This window comes from Dromiciops gliroides, chromosome 3, assembly GCF_019393635.1.
Source record: "Dromiciops gliroides isolate mDroGli1 chromosome 3, mDroGli1.pri, whole genome shotgun sequence".
NCBI lineage: Eukaryota > Metazoa > Chordata > Mammalia > Microbiotheria > Microbiotheriidae > Dromiciops > Dromiciops gliroides.
Window position 1 is genome coordinate 667,717,824 of NC_057863.1, and position 13,851 is coordinate 667,731,674.

The 13,851-nt window shown below is 46.2% G+C and overlaps 2 protein-coding genes across 3 annotated transcripts in view; both read right to left on the reverse strand.

Moving 5' to 3' along the window:
* Positions 1-7,397, reverse strand: part of LOC122749598 (zinc finger protein 420-like) — a 39,877-nt gene extending 32,480 nt beyond the window's left edge. The window contains exon 1 of one of the 2 annotated variants that reach the window (XR_006355686.1): positions 7,138-7,393. The gene's annotated coding sequence lies outside the window, so the exon portion shown is untranslated. Of the gene's footprint in view, positions 1-7,137 lie in introns of both variants that reach the window. The other variant, XM_043996037.1, reaches the window with a different exon arrangement.
* Positions 7,398-9,921: 2,524 nt separating this feature from the next.
* LOC122748461 (zinc finger protein OZF-like) lies at positions 9,922-13,851 on the reverse strand. Its single transcript, XM_043994093.1, has 5 exons — positions 13,790-13,851; positions 13,506-13,749; positions 12,994-13,224; positions 12,564-12,887; positions 9,922-10,107 (listed from the first exon to the last, which is right to left on the reverse strand). Exons 1-5 carry the CDS (start codon positions 13,849-13,851, stop codon positions 9,922-9,924), a joined length of 1,047 nt encoding a protein of 348 aa, XP_043850028.1.

Below are 13,851 nucleotides of genomic sequence, written 5' to 3' on the forward strand. Positions count from 1 at the left end.
GGCCCCAAACCAGGATGGAGGCCACAGAGGGACATGTAAGGGCCAAATGTAGTATGGGAAGAGTGCATTGGGCGGCTCACCTTAGTATTGGGGTAAGAAAGGAGATTAACAGCCTCTTTCAAAAACAAAACAGGTTTTATTAATGGGAACAAATTTAAAAGAGAAGGGAGCTTAACAGAGCTAGGGCCAATGAGAAAGGGAATAGGGGAAAGATTAGAATCTAAATCTCTGGGGTAAAAAGGCCCTGGGCACTGGAACCTGCCTCTAGCCCAGGAAGCCCCAAAGAGCCAGCTCTGCCTCAAAGACACACGCTCACCACACCTGACATCGTAGCTCTCAGGGGAATTCACCTGCAGTCTCCTCTGTTTGGGGCGGAAGGTCACACACCAGCAGCTCCTCTCCCCTCTTCCCTCTCTCACAGGAAGGGCGATTCTTAGCCAGGCTGAGGCTCCAATTGGTACTCTCTATTCTAAGCTGGCCAGGCCCCTCTGGGCCTGGGGAAGCTCCCAGACCGGGGTTAGGCACTTAATGTGATACTTTGACTCAATAACTGTTCCCTGTGGTAAAAGTTCCTCTTCTTTGTTCAATTGTCTCTTAAAGAACACACCCATCTCCTCTTAGCTTACACTTGTTCAGTCTGACCATAATGAAGCAAAGATGGGTGATGGAAACCCCAAATCACAACTAATTCCTTACAGACAGAAAGTTGGGTTCCTGGTCTGGGGAGCTCAATACCCCAGCACAGAATCTGCAATGATCCTTCAGACATTCTATTTAACAAAAGTAAAAACAGTCCCCACGCTCCTCACCTGGCTTTGGGGAGTGCTGGGCAGGGAGGGGCTGAAAGTTTGGAAGTTACTGCCCCCCCCCCTCCATGAGGCCTTAGGACACAGATTCACATTCTGTTCCTGGGGCAGATCCCTTTGCTTCCTGTGACCTCACCTGGAGAGGAAGGCAACGTTTGGGGGTAAAAACTAAAGCCAAATGAAGGAGTATGCACACATACAAAGATCCCCTTCTATATCTGCTTGGCTTGGGGGCAAAGCCTACTGCTCAGGTGAGAATGAAGAGCTCTCCAAGGGAACTCAGGGGTTCTAAGAGGGGGATGGCATCCTGAGCACGGGAACAGCAGCATAAAGACAAAGCCTGGGCTGGGATCATCACAGAGAGGTGGAGTCCAAAGGCCAGTTTGGCTGCTCAGGGCTGGGTGAAGAGGAGTGGGTAGAACCCCCTTGGAGGGGGAGCTGAGACCAGGTTCTGAAGGGATTTTAAATAGCAACCAGAGGCATCAAGAATTGCTTACGGGTATTATGGGGGCCATGGGAATTTTCTGGCTGGAAGTGATATGGGGAGGACTGAACTTTAGGCCTGTAGGGGTCCATTACCTTCCTACCAAAGCCAATAGAGTTAGTTAAGTCAACCCAGTTAAGTTCCTGGATAGGGCTGATGAGTGGAGGTGGCTCATAGTGATGGAGGAGGCAAAAAGGGGTTAACAGAAAAACCCAAGCCCCAAGCTCTAATTCAGATATTAGCTCTAAAAGGCAGTCAGACCCCAGTTACTGGATATCCTACAAGTCAGGAGGCTAGGTTCTCCTACCCACAGAAATCAGTACCCATAGTGGGGACAGAGGGAGGGAGGCAATGAAGACTTTAAATAAAATAACAGGCTATAGAAACTCAAACTAGGAATAAAATGATAAATGAAGATGTATTGAAACTAAGCGTGGGAATCAGAAAGAGACATGTGCAGGAAAGGCTAAATTGGTCCCAAGATTCACCTTATGACGGGGAAACCCCTAAAAGACACCTCCACTGAAAAAGGTACCTGCCTCAGGGTTGGCTGAGGACCCCAGTTTTAACCTCTCCCTCCTTATCCCCTTCCCCTCCTACCTTCCTGCAGGGTTAGATAAATTACTCCACCCAATATAGTGTGTATGCTATTCCCTCCTTGAGCCAACTCTAATGAGATTAAGGTCTTTGAGCCAATGCTGATGAGTGTGACGCTTATTCACTCACTGTCCCAGTCCTCCCACATGTCCCCCCTCCCTTCCAAAAGCCCTTTCCTGTTCCTTTCATGTGGGATTTCACCCCACTCTACCTCTTCCCTTCCCCCTCCCCCAGTTCAATCCTTTCCCCCTTCAATTTTACCCTAAAGATGTCATCATAGTGAGGCCCAGGTGGGGGAGCAGCACAGGCTAGCGGAAACTATCAACACAGTGAAACTTGTTCCAAGGTTGGATAGTAAGTTGGCTTGGGGTTATTTACAGACCAGAGCACAGGCCCGGTGAGTGAAAATCCTGTACCTCCTTAAACTGTACTACCTGGAACCCCTGAAGCTTGGGACAGTGCAGCCTAGAAGCAGGGACCCACTTTAAGAAGGAGTTAAAACTCAAGGGATAAGGGCAGCTAGGTGGCACAGAGGATAGAGAACCAGCCCTGGATTCAGGAGGACCTGAGTTCAAATCCAACCTCAGACACTTAACACTAGCTGTGTGACTTTGGGCAAGTCACTTAACCGCAATGGCCTCACACACACACACAAAGTCAAGGAATAGGTGGGCAAGATGAGCAGACAGAGAAAGATGAGGACTATAGGAAGTTTCTTTAGTGACAAGGATGATTGAGGTTCACCTTCAGGAGAGGACACCAACATCAGAGCTCCTACATCCAAAGCTTCCAAGAAAAATGTGAATTGGTCTCAGGCCACAGAAGCACTCAAAAAGGCCTTTGAAGATAAAGTCAGAGAGGTAGAGGAAAAAATGAGAGTGATGCAGGAAAATCATGAGAAGAAAAGTCAACAGCTTGAAAAGCCAAATGGAAAAGCTCTCTGAAGAAAAATCATGGCCTAAGAATTAGGATTGAACCAATGGAAGCTAGTGACTCTATGAGAAACCAAGACACACTAAAGTAAATCCAAATTGCCCTCTGCCTTCAAAGAGGGGTTCCCCTCAGTCTGGCCAGCCTCCTGAGTGGCTTTTAGGCCATCACTACTAACCCAAGCAACAGCAGCTCAGCAGATCTTAAAGCCAGAGTCCCAAGTCACATCATTCCCTCCAGTTTGCTTCTAAATGTCTCTCTTGCTATAGGGATTACTGATCCAAGGCCTACAAGAAACATCACTGAGAAAGAGCAGTTGTGGTAAAAATTATTGGCATTTTAGCTGACTCATATGGGAGGGGCCACACCTGGCCCACCCTGAAGTGACCTATGCTACTGAGGTCTGAAGGAGAAATCTTCATAGGCAGTTTTTGAAGAACCTCCCCTTTTGGGAGAGGAAGATTGAATGCTCCCTGAAGGGACATGGAGGCTCTTCCAGAATACAGGCGCACTCTCTCTCTCTCTCTGGCTTCTCCCCTTCCGGTGGTGTGAACAACTGTAGACTTTCAAGGTGTTGGTGAGTTAATTATGGAAACCCACAAATTCCTTTGAATTCGCTTGATTGGAAATGATCTGGGGATTGCATAGGCTAAGTTTACAGTTAAGAGTATTTATCTGTATTTCTTTTTCCTATTTCCTTGTCTTTGATTTTTATTAGTTTCACCTTTGTTGTTTAATTAATTCTCAAGTAATAAAATCTGATCCTTTTGTGAACTAAAGCTTAGAGGCTCCTTATTTGCCTGGAAGAAATATCTAAAAAGGGCAGTTCAAAGGGGAGGGTAAACCTAAAAGGTCTCTCATATTTCCAGGACCCCAATATTCTGGCAAGTCACCCAATTAACCCTCCGTATATCAAATGTTGGCCCTCACACAGTATATATGTTGCTCTCATTGAATTCCTTCTAGATCTTGTGTTTCCCTGTAGCCTTTTATTCTCCCATTTCCTGGTGCAGTTTATGTGGGAGTCATGGTCTTGGAGAGTGGCTACATGGCATTTCTTCTGCACAGGCATCACAGGCAAGTTGAGCTAATTCCTATGACCTGCATCTCTCCTCGAGCCTCCCCTGAGATCAGGGCCACCAAAATATAGTCCTGCTGGTGAGCACTTTTGTCTCCTCTCATTCCCTTGGTTGCATCTTGTCAGAGTATATGTCTTTGATGAAGTCCCCATCCTGGCAGCTGGAGAACTCCACATTCAAGGCTTCCTTTTTCCCAGCTGTTAGCCCTTATGTGCTCTTCCTGAGAGGAAAATCCACTAATCTGCCAGTAATTGCAGGTTAATATCTCCTGTCACAAGTAATTCAAGGCAAGCTCCAGTTGGGGGAAACCTGACTCTGAGCCTAGCAGTGAAGCCAGGATGTCCATTATCAAAATTATTATTAAATATCTGACTATCAAAGTTGGCTATAGTAATCAGAGGAAAAGAAAACAAAGGAGTTAGCATAGGCAAGGAGAAAAAAACTATCACTCTCTGCAGATGATATGATGGTATTCTTAGAGAATTAACTCAAAAATTAGTTGAAATAATTAACAACTCTAGCAAAGTTGCAGGATAGAAAATAAACCCACACAAATCATCAACATTTCTATATATTACTAACAAAGTCTAGAAGCAAGAGATAGAAACAGAAATTTCATTTAAAATAATGGTAAAGGATATAGAATACTTGGAGTCTACCTGCCAAGACAAACCCAGGAACTACATGAATACAGTTACAAAACACTTTTCACACGAATAAAGTCAGATCCAAAGAACTGGAAAAATATTATTTGCTCATGGGCAGACCAAGCCAATATAATAAAACTATAGTTCTACCTAAATTAACTTGTTCACTGCATACCAAATCAGCAAAAACTTATTTTATAAATCTAGAAAAAAAATAACAAAATTCACCTTCAAGGACAAAAGGTCAAGAATATCAAAGGAATCAATGAAAAAATATAAAGGAAGGTAAGTTAGCCATACCAGATCTCAAACTGTATTAAAAAGTGGTAAGTAAGGGACAGCTAGGTGGAGCAGTGGAAAGAGCACCAGCCCTGAATTCAGAAGGACCTGAGTTTAAATCTGGCCTCAGAAGCTTGACACTTACTAGCTGTGTGACCCTGGGCAAGTCACTTAACCCCAACTGTCTCACCAAAAAAAAGTGGTAAGAATTAAAACAATCTGATAATGGCTAAGAAATACATCGGTGGATTATTGGAATAGATTAGGTACATAATATACAGTAGCAAATGACTATAGTAATTAGTGTTTGATAAATGCAAAGATCAAAGCTTTTTGAACAAGAACTCATTATTTGACCAAAACTACTGGGAAAACTGAAAAGCAGTTTGGCAGAAAGTAAGGATAGAGCAGCATCTCACACTGTATACCAAGATATGGTCAAAATGGATACATTATTTAGACATAAAAGGTAATACCATAAGTAAATTAAGGGAGGAGGGAATAGTTTACCAGTCAGACCTAAGAATAAAGGAAGAATTTATGACCAAACAAGAGATAAAGAGGATTACAGCATTAAAAATGTATAATTTCAGGGGCAGCTAGGTGGCGCAGTGGATAAAGCACAGGCCCTGGATTCAGGAGTACCTGAGTTCAAATCTGACCTCAGACACTTAACGCTTACTAGCTGTGTGACCCTGGTCACTTAAACCCAATTGCCTCACTAAAAAAAAAAAAATGTATAATTTCAATTAAATTTAATTTAAAAGGGTTTGCACAAATAAAACCAATGCAGTCAAGATTAGAAGAAAAGTAAAAAACTGGGTGGAAATTTTATACCAAAGTTCTCTAATAAAGGCCCATTTCTCAAATATATGAAGAACTGAGTCAGATTTATAAAATACAAGTCATTCCCCAGTTGATAAATCATCAAAGGATGTGAACAGGCAGTTTTCAGGCAAAGAAAATCAAAGCTATCTGTGGTCATATGGAAAAAAATGCTCTAAATCACAATTAAACAGAGAAATACAGATTAAAACAACTCTGAGGGGGCAGCCGGGTGGCCCAGTGGAGAAAGCACAGGCCCTGGATTGAGGAGGACCTGAGTTCAAATCCAGCCTCAGACACTTGACACTTACTAGCTGTGTGACCCTGGGCAAGTCACTTAACCCTCATTGCCCTGCCAAAAAAAACCCCCAAATTCTGAGGTACCACTTCACACCTATCAGAGTGGCGATTATGTTAGAAAAGGAAAATAACAAATGTTGGAGAGACTATGGAAAAATTAGGATGCTAATGCGCTTTTTTTTTTGGTGAGGCAATGAGGGTTAAGTGACTCACCCAGGGTCACACAGCTAGCAAGTGTCCAGTGTCCGAGGCCACATTTGAACTCAGGTCCTCCTGAATCCAGGGCCAGTGCTTTATCCAATGCGCCACCTAGCGGCTCCACTTAATGCACTCTTGGTAGAGGTGGGAATTGATCCCACCATTGTAGAGAGCAGTTTGGAACTATGCTCAAAGTGCTTTAAAATTGTGCCTCCCCTTTGACCCAGCAATGCCACTACCAGGTCTCTATCCCCCAAAAATCAAAAGAAAGAAAAAGGACCTATTTTGTACAAAAATATTTCTAGCAGCTCTTTCGGTGGTGGCAACAAACGGGAAACTGACAGGATGCCCATTAACTGGGCAAGGTCGAAGCAAGTTCTGGTGATTATGACGGAAGAATAGAAATGACGAGCGGGATGATTTTAGGACCACCTGGAGAGGCACATGAAGCCATGCCAAGTGAAATGCGCAGAACCAGAACTCTGTACCCAGTGGCAGGCACGTTCTAGGGGCCGCTGTGAAGGAGCGCTATTCTCAGCCGTGATACCTGACCCTTCTGAAGAACTTCGGACAAGGCTGTCCGTCTGCAGAAAAAGAACTGACGGCGGCGGAGGGCCAAGCCAGGCATCTTGTTTGACTTCGTGCCCTCCGGTCTGCGCACCCCTGCACAGCACAAGTCACACGGAAACACGTTTTCCACGGTGCCCAGGTACGATCCACAGCCAACTGCCTTCTCAGGAGGGCGGAGGGGCGGGAGAAGAGAAAGCCTGTGGAACTTGGAGAAGTCATTGTTCCAAAGGACGTCTGGGACCCGGAGCTCGCCCTTGTGGAAGCCCCCGATCCCCGCCTGCCAACTCCTGGCAGGGAAGCCTGTGACAAAGGAATGGGGCTCTAGGAGACCCCGCGCGCCTGGCCCAGAGCCGGGGGATTCCCAAGGAAAAGGAGCCGGACCCTGGGCTGGGAGCAGGGACAGAGACCGAAGCCACACCTACCCCAAAGCCTTCCCCCAGAGGCTCCGTCCTCGGGACTCTGCCCTCAGCACATGTTGCTCCGGGCCGCCTCAAGGCCAGGAAAGCCTGGAGCTGCGTGTGCCGCGGGTCATTCCCCGCCGCGTGGCCGGGAGCCTCAGGAAGGCGGCTCTTCCCCCTGCCCGGTTCTCGGAACCCAAGGGGTTGGGGGGGGGGGGTCGGCTCGGCACGGCTCTGCGCTTGCGCAAGCTGCCCACGCCGTTCAAACTACCTTTCCCAGGAGACAGCGGGGCGCCTACGGAACTCAAGCGGGCGCCGGAGTGCTTTCTGGGTAGTGTAGTCCAGGGCCGCTTTCCGGCTCCCGTTAGCGCACCCTTGGGCAGAGAGGACCAGCGTCCCCAGGGTTGGATGAGATGCCCCTGGCCTCTCACTGGCGCCCCCTTAACGGAGGAAAAAATGAAGGCTCGCAGCCATCCCGGACGCAGATCGGCCTGGCTGTGGACTAGGAAGTGACCGAGTGCCACAGCGCCCCCTTTCCCGGCCTTCAAGGCCCCCCAGAGCAAGGATTGCGCCCTCCCCCCACTATCTCTGTGTGGACTTAGTGCCCCCCCCCCAGGTTGGGTCCCTTGTCACCACATTTTGGAACAAAGATACCCCCCCCCCAAAGATTGCGGATGGGTCTGGGCAGAGAGTAAAGAGACCCCCGGTGTTCTTGAGGAGCGGGGCGGCGGGGGGAGGGGGGGGCCACCGCCCCATGGGAGCTCGGGGCTCTATTCGGGATAAATAGGAAAGAACCAACCGAGGCAGCGGAAGTATTGGCTCCACAGCGTCACCGATTTTATGATGCATGGATATCCATGACTGTCTGCATCTGCCTAAAATGCCCTCGGGAGGAGCCCCAGAATTCGGCTTCCCTCTGGAGTGTCAGCTTCGTCTCGGCAGCCCCTGAGAGCTTCGGCGCCCCTCCAGCCCCAGAAGTCACCTTGGTACTGCCTTGTGCGCAACTCAACAAGAGGGTAAACTGAGGAGATCCTCCTCCAGAGACCATTCATTAACGGGCATCGACCCCAGAAAAGGGGATGGGTCAGGTGGCACTGCCTCTGGCCAGAAGACCCCACTCATTTCCATGAGCTTACCAGGAAGAACAGAGCAGAAATCATGGGGCTGGGAAATCAAGACGGGTTAGGTCAGAGAACAAAGGCTTAACCCCCACCCCCCACCCCGCATGGGGACTGCCTCTCATTGCTTCCTGGGGAATTCCCTAAGACCACCTTAGTTGCTGGAGACGGGGCCCTTAGCCCTCGCTTCTCCAGGATGTCACACACACCTTGCAGGTAGGAAATCTCTGTCCTGGGATCTGCCTTCAGAGAGGGAGAGGCTGAACTTGGGGACACCTGGGCCCCTTCACCCAGAAACAGAGAAGAGGAATGTGGTCACAGAGTCAAATCGACTGCAATCCCGGCTCAAGAATTCATTCTCTACACACGACCCCAAAGAAGCAACCTCTCTCCTTGCCCATCTGTGTAATAGGGAGATCTTTACCCCTTCCACCCAGACGCGATTCTGATCATCTTGATCTCCTTGCCGAGGGCACAGGATGTGGACGGGATCCATGAAACTTCTGGTTGTTCAGTCTTCTTCAGTTGTCCATTTGGGGTTCTCTTGGCAAATATTGGGGAGTGAGTTGCCATTTCTCCGGTTCATTTTACAGGTGAGGGAACTGGGGTAAACAGGGTAAAGCGACTTGCCCAGGGTCACACGGTCAGTATCAGAGACCATTCCTGGCTGGAGGCCTGGCACTCTACACACTGGACCACCTAGCTGGCCTCCATGGTCTTTCCTTAGTTGTCAGAGCAGGACTTGATCTGTCTCCCGTCTTTCTCAGTATAGTCATTCATTATTTCACACCTACCAAGACCCTTCTTTCTTGTGTGTCAGTAAAGAGGGTTTCCTCCTCATTTGGGTCATTGGCTTTGCTTTGTTAACAGTTACATGCATCACTGTTTTTTGTTTTTGTTTTTTTTTAGTGAGGCAATTGGAGTTAAGTGACTTGCCCAGGGTCACACAGCTAGTAAGTGTTAAGTGTCTGAGGCCGGATTTGAACTCAGGTACTCCTGACTCCAGGGCTGGTGCTCTATCCACTGCATGCATCACTGTTAATAAGCCATCTTACCCTGACGTGGGATAGAATTAGAGCCATCAGATTGATCCTGAGTCATCCCAAAAGAATTACAAGACTCAGGGACTCAGCTTCCCAAGTTGTATTGCGATATTGTGGGTGCCCACAGGGAGGGCACCATGGAGGTGTCTCTCAAACAGGGGAAGGAAAGACAGTTATATTTATAGTATGGATAAATTGATTATCAGTCTCATTGTAATAATCTCCACCTTAGGGAGGTACAGGGGAGGGCCTGTTCTACTCATTATAATATTCTCCACCTAGGGGTGTTACAGGGGAGGGCTTATCCTAATTTGGAGTTCCTGGAGTCCTAAACCAACCCCCAGGTGGGAACCTTTTTCAGTGGAGGTGTGTTTTGGGGTTTACACGTCATAAGGTAAATCTGGGGACATATTTGGCCTTTTCGGTGCATGTCTCTTTCTGGTTCCCATGGGTAGTTTCAAAACATATTCATTTTTCTTTTATTTCTGGTCTGATTTTCTATAGGCTGTCAATTCCTTTATTGTTACAGTCTTAGGCCTTCATGGCCTCTCTCCATTATGGGCACTGATTTCTGTGGGTAAGAGAACCTAGCCTCGTGACCTGTAAGTTTCTGGCAAGGATTGGTGGGCGAGAGCATTAAGCACGATTTAGAAGTCCTTGGAATCTAGTGGCTCTAGCCTTGAGCTCTCAGGGCCCCTGGGCACTTTGCCCTCATCAGAGAGCCCGGAGGGCTCTGGGTCCAGTCCCAAGAATCGTGGTTTGAGGACAACTGGAGAGTGTCCTGAAGAGGCCGCCAGGATGGGGAAGAGCCTTGAGTCCAGAACCCACACAGACTAGTGGACAGCACTGGGCGTGTTTAGAAAGAGGGCTGGCTTTAAGTCCTAGAGGGCTTGAGGAGTGCCAGGACTTGCTGCCTGGACTCAGAGAGGCCACTTTAGGCCTGACTGGGGCAAGAACACACTCCCTAACACTTAGACTTGTCCAGAGGGGGATGAATGCAGCGACCCAGCAGGTGCTAGCTTCCCCTCCTTGGAGTAGCTGTCTGAGCTGGGTATGTTATAGTCGGCCGAGCTTTTCATTATGACCTGGACCAGGGGACCATCGAGATTTCTTCCAGTTCCCAAATTCAGGGCCCAGATGGAACACGTTTCCCCCCTACTGAGTGAGAGCTGATGGACAAACGGTGCCGGAGCAGACCATGTCTGCACAAAATAATAACAGAATATTTAGCAGCACTTCAGGTTTGCAGAGCTCTGCATCTATTATCTCACTGATTCACAACCACTCTGAGAGGGAGGTGTTATTATCCCCACTTGTCAGATGACAAAAAAATGAGGCAGACAGAGGTTGAGTGGCCCAGAGTCACAGAGCTACGAAGTGTCTGAGGCCAGATCTGAACTCAGGTCTTTCTGAGTCCAGGTCCCACTATCTGGACATCTGCTTGATTATGCATATTTGTTACAAGTGAGAGGAACAGAACAGATGGGAGGGGAAGTCCATGTACTAGTGACAAGAGATCAAAAAAGAAAGACATTGCAGCATAAAAACCCACAAAGAAGAGACTAGGATATTCAGAAGGAGACATGGATCAGCAGGACACCTTAGCAACCAATGTATTTATTTCATACGTATACATTATGTATTTAATCATCAGTTTCACATGCAATCCTATTTTCAGTTCTTTATTAAAGAAAATGCGACTGTTGTTTGGTGTGTATCAAATCCAGAATAACATAAAAATTCAAAATGCCTTTTTAAAAGAATGTTCTATTTGCCCATTCCAAAAGGCAGTGGTAGGAGCGATGGATAAAATTTGCAGAGAGGCTTATTAAGACTTTATGTGTGGGGCAACTAGGTGGAACAGTGGCCAGGGATTCAGGAGGACCTGAATTCAAATCTGGCCTCAGACACTTGACACTTACTAGCTGTGTGACCCTGGGCAAGTCACTTAACCCCAATTGCCTCACCAAAAAAAAAAAAGACTTTATGTGGGGGGGCAGCTGGGTGGCACAGTGAATAAAGCACTGGTCCTGGATTCAGGAAGACCTGAGTTCAAATCTGGCCTCAGACACTTGACATTTACTAGCTGTGTGACCCTGGGCAAGTCACTTAACCCTCATTTCCCCATAAAAAAAATAAACAAACAAATAAATAAATAGATGGATGGATAAATAAATAATTTTTTTTAAAAAGATTTTATGTGGGGGTTAGCTAGGTGGCACAGTAGATAAAGCACAGGTCCTGGGTTCAGGAGGACCTGAATTCAAATCCGGCCTCAGACACTTGACAGTTACTAGCTGTGTGACCCTAGGCAAGTCACTTAACCCTCATTGCCCATCAAATAAATGAATGAATGAATAAGTAAACAAATAAATAAATACTTTAAAAAAATACTTTATGTGAAGAAAAACTGTGTAGACATTTGGCCTCTCCAAAAAAGGAATCATTCTCATGATCCCCCCTCATTGGAGATCTTCTACAGGGCTGGGAAGAATTTCTCATGCATATTGGTGTAGGAAGGATTCTTTTTATGTCTAATTTTGGCTAATTAGCTACTGAAGTCTCAACTCAAATTGTGTATGTGTGCATGTATATATGTTTGTGTGTGACACAGAGAGAGAGAGAGAGAGATTTGGGAGGAGGGGGATAACTAAGCATGTTTCAAGAGCTGTCTCATGAATTAGGCCCAATTTCAGACCCTCCCCCAGCACATTTGCTGCAGTGATTTCATGCAGCATAACTGGCACATAAATGGCCAATACGCACAGTGAAACAACGACATGGCAGATGTCACCATCTTCATTGTCTCATATTTAAGAAATGGCTTCTTTAGGATGATTTTCTCTACTACATCTCCATCATTCACATCCAGCATGAAACCTCTAATAGAGAATCAATGACATTCCAAAGCTTTTCCTAAGGTCATTACATTCATAATGGGTTTCCTCTTTCTGCAGTGGACCAAAGTCCTCCTCAGATGCCTCCGCCTCATGGAGGACCCATGTAACCCTGGCTTCTCAAAGGAGCACAGGTTGTACGTTAAACTAAACAGGCTTAGTGACAGATTTTCTATCAGTCACCTGAAGACCTGCCTAGTTAAATCCAGAGAGTTTCGCCACCAGATTGGGTATCCAGTAATGCACTTTTAGGACTTATTCTATTCAAAACATTTATTTCCAATATGAATTTTTGTATGTGCATTTCAGTCTGTGCTCTGGGGGAAGACTTTCCCTGACTCGTTATGCTCACAGGATATCACCACAGTCTTTATTGTCTAAGGTAGACTAACATGAGAATTGTTGCTGAAGCTTTTCCTAAATTCAGTGCAGTCAAATGGCTTCTCAACAGCATGAGTTTTCTGATGTTTGGTAAGATGGCCTCTTTGGCCGAAGGATTTTCCACATTCTAGACATTCAAATGGTTTCTTACCAGTATGAGTTATTTGATGTCTATTAAGGCTTTCTCTCTGGCTGAAAGATTTCCCACATTCATTGCACCCAAAGGGTTTCTCTGCAGTGTGAGTTCTCTGATGTTTAGCAAGGTTTCCTCTTCGGCTGAAGGGCTTCCCACATTCGCTGCATCCAAAGGGTTTCTCACCAGTGTGACTCTTCTTCTGATGATAATAAAATTATGTTCTGTGGCTGAAAGCTTTCTCACATTCAGTACATTCAAAGAGTTTCTCTCCAGCATGAATTCTCTGATGTTCAGTTAAGTCTTGCCTTCCAGATGAAGGATTTCCCGCATTCATGGAACTCAAAGGGTTTCTCTCCAGTATGAATTCTTTTATGTTTCTTAAGGCTTGCCCTCCAGATGAAGTATTTCCCACATTTATTACATGCAAAAGATTTTTCTTCAGTATGAATTTCCTGATGCACAGTAAGGCTTCCTCTTTGCCTAAAGGATTTTCCACATTCATCACACACAAAGGGTTGCTCTTCAGTATGAATTTTCTGATGTTCAGTAAGACTTCCCCTTTGGCTAAAGGATTTCTCACATTCTTTATAGGTTTCTCACCAGTATGAATTCTCTGGTCATGAAAAAGGGATTTCCTATGGCTAAATGCTTTCCCACATTCATTGCATTCAAAGGATTTCTCTCCAGTATGAATTCTCTGATGGGCAATTAGACTTCCCCTCTGAGTAAAGGCCCTTCCACATTCTTTACATTCAAAGGGTCTCTCTCTTGTATGTATAGTTCTGTGTTGATTAAGGTGTCCCCTCTGGCTAAATGCTTTCCCACATTCATTACATGTATAGGGTTTCTGTCTAGTGTGAACTCTCTGGCGTAGAACAAGGTATCTCCTCTGGCTAAATGCTTTCCCACATTCATTACATTCATAGGGCTTCTGTCCAGTGTGAACACTTTTATATTCATTAAGATGGCCCCTCTGGCTGAAGGCTTTCCCACATTCGTTACATATATCAGACTTCTGCCCTGTATGAATTCTCTGATGTACAGCTAGGTACTGCTTCTGGCTGAAGGTTTTTCCACATATATTACATTCATACGATTTACCTCCAGTGTGCAGTATATGATAGTGAATTAGGTCTGAATGGTAAATGAAGGGCTTCCGGCAT

Coding starts and splice junctions, on each gene's coding strand:
- LOC122748461 (XM_043994093.1), bottom strand. CDS start 13,851: ATGCCGGAAGCCCTTCATTTACCATTCAGACCTAATTCACTATCATAT. Junction 13,750..13,789: donor TCATATACTGCACACTGGAG/GTAAATCGTATG, acceptor AAAAACCTTCAG/CCAGAAGCAGTACCTAGCTG. Junction 12,888..12,993: donor GGAAATCCTTCATCTGGAAG/GCAAGACTTAAC, acceptor TATTATCATCAG/AAGAAGAGTCACACTGGTGA.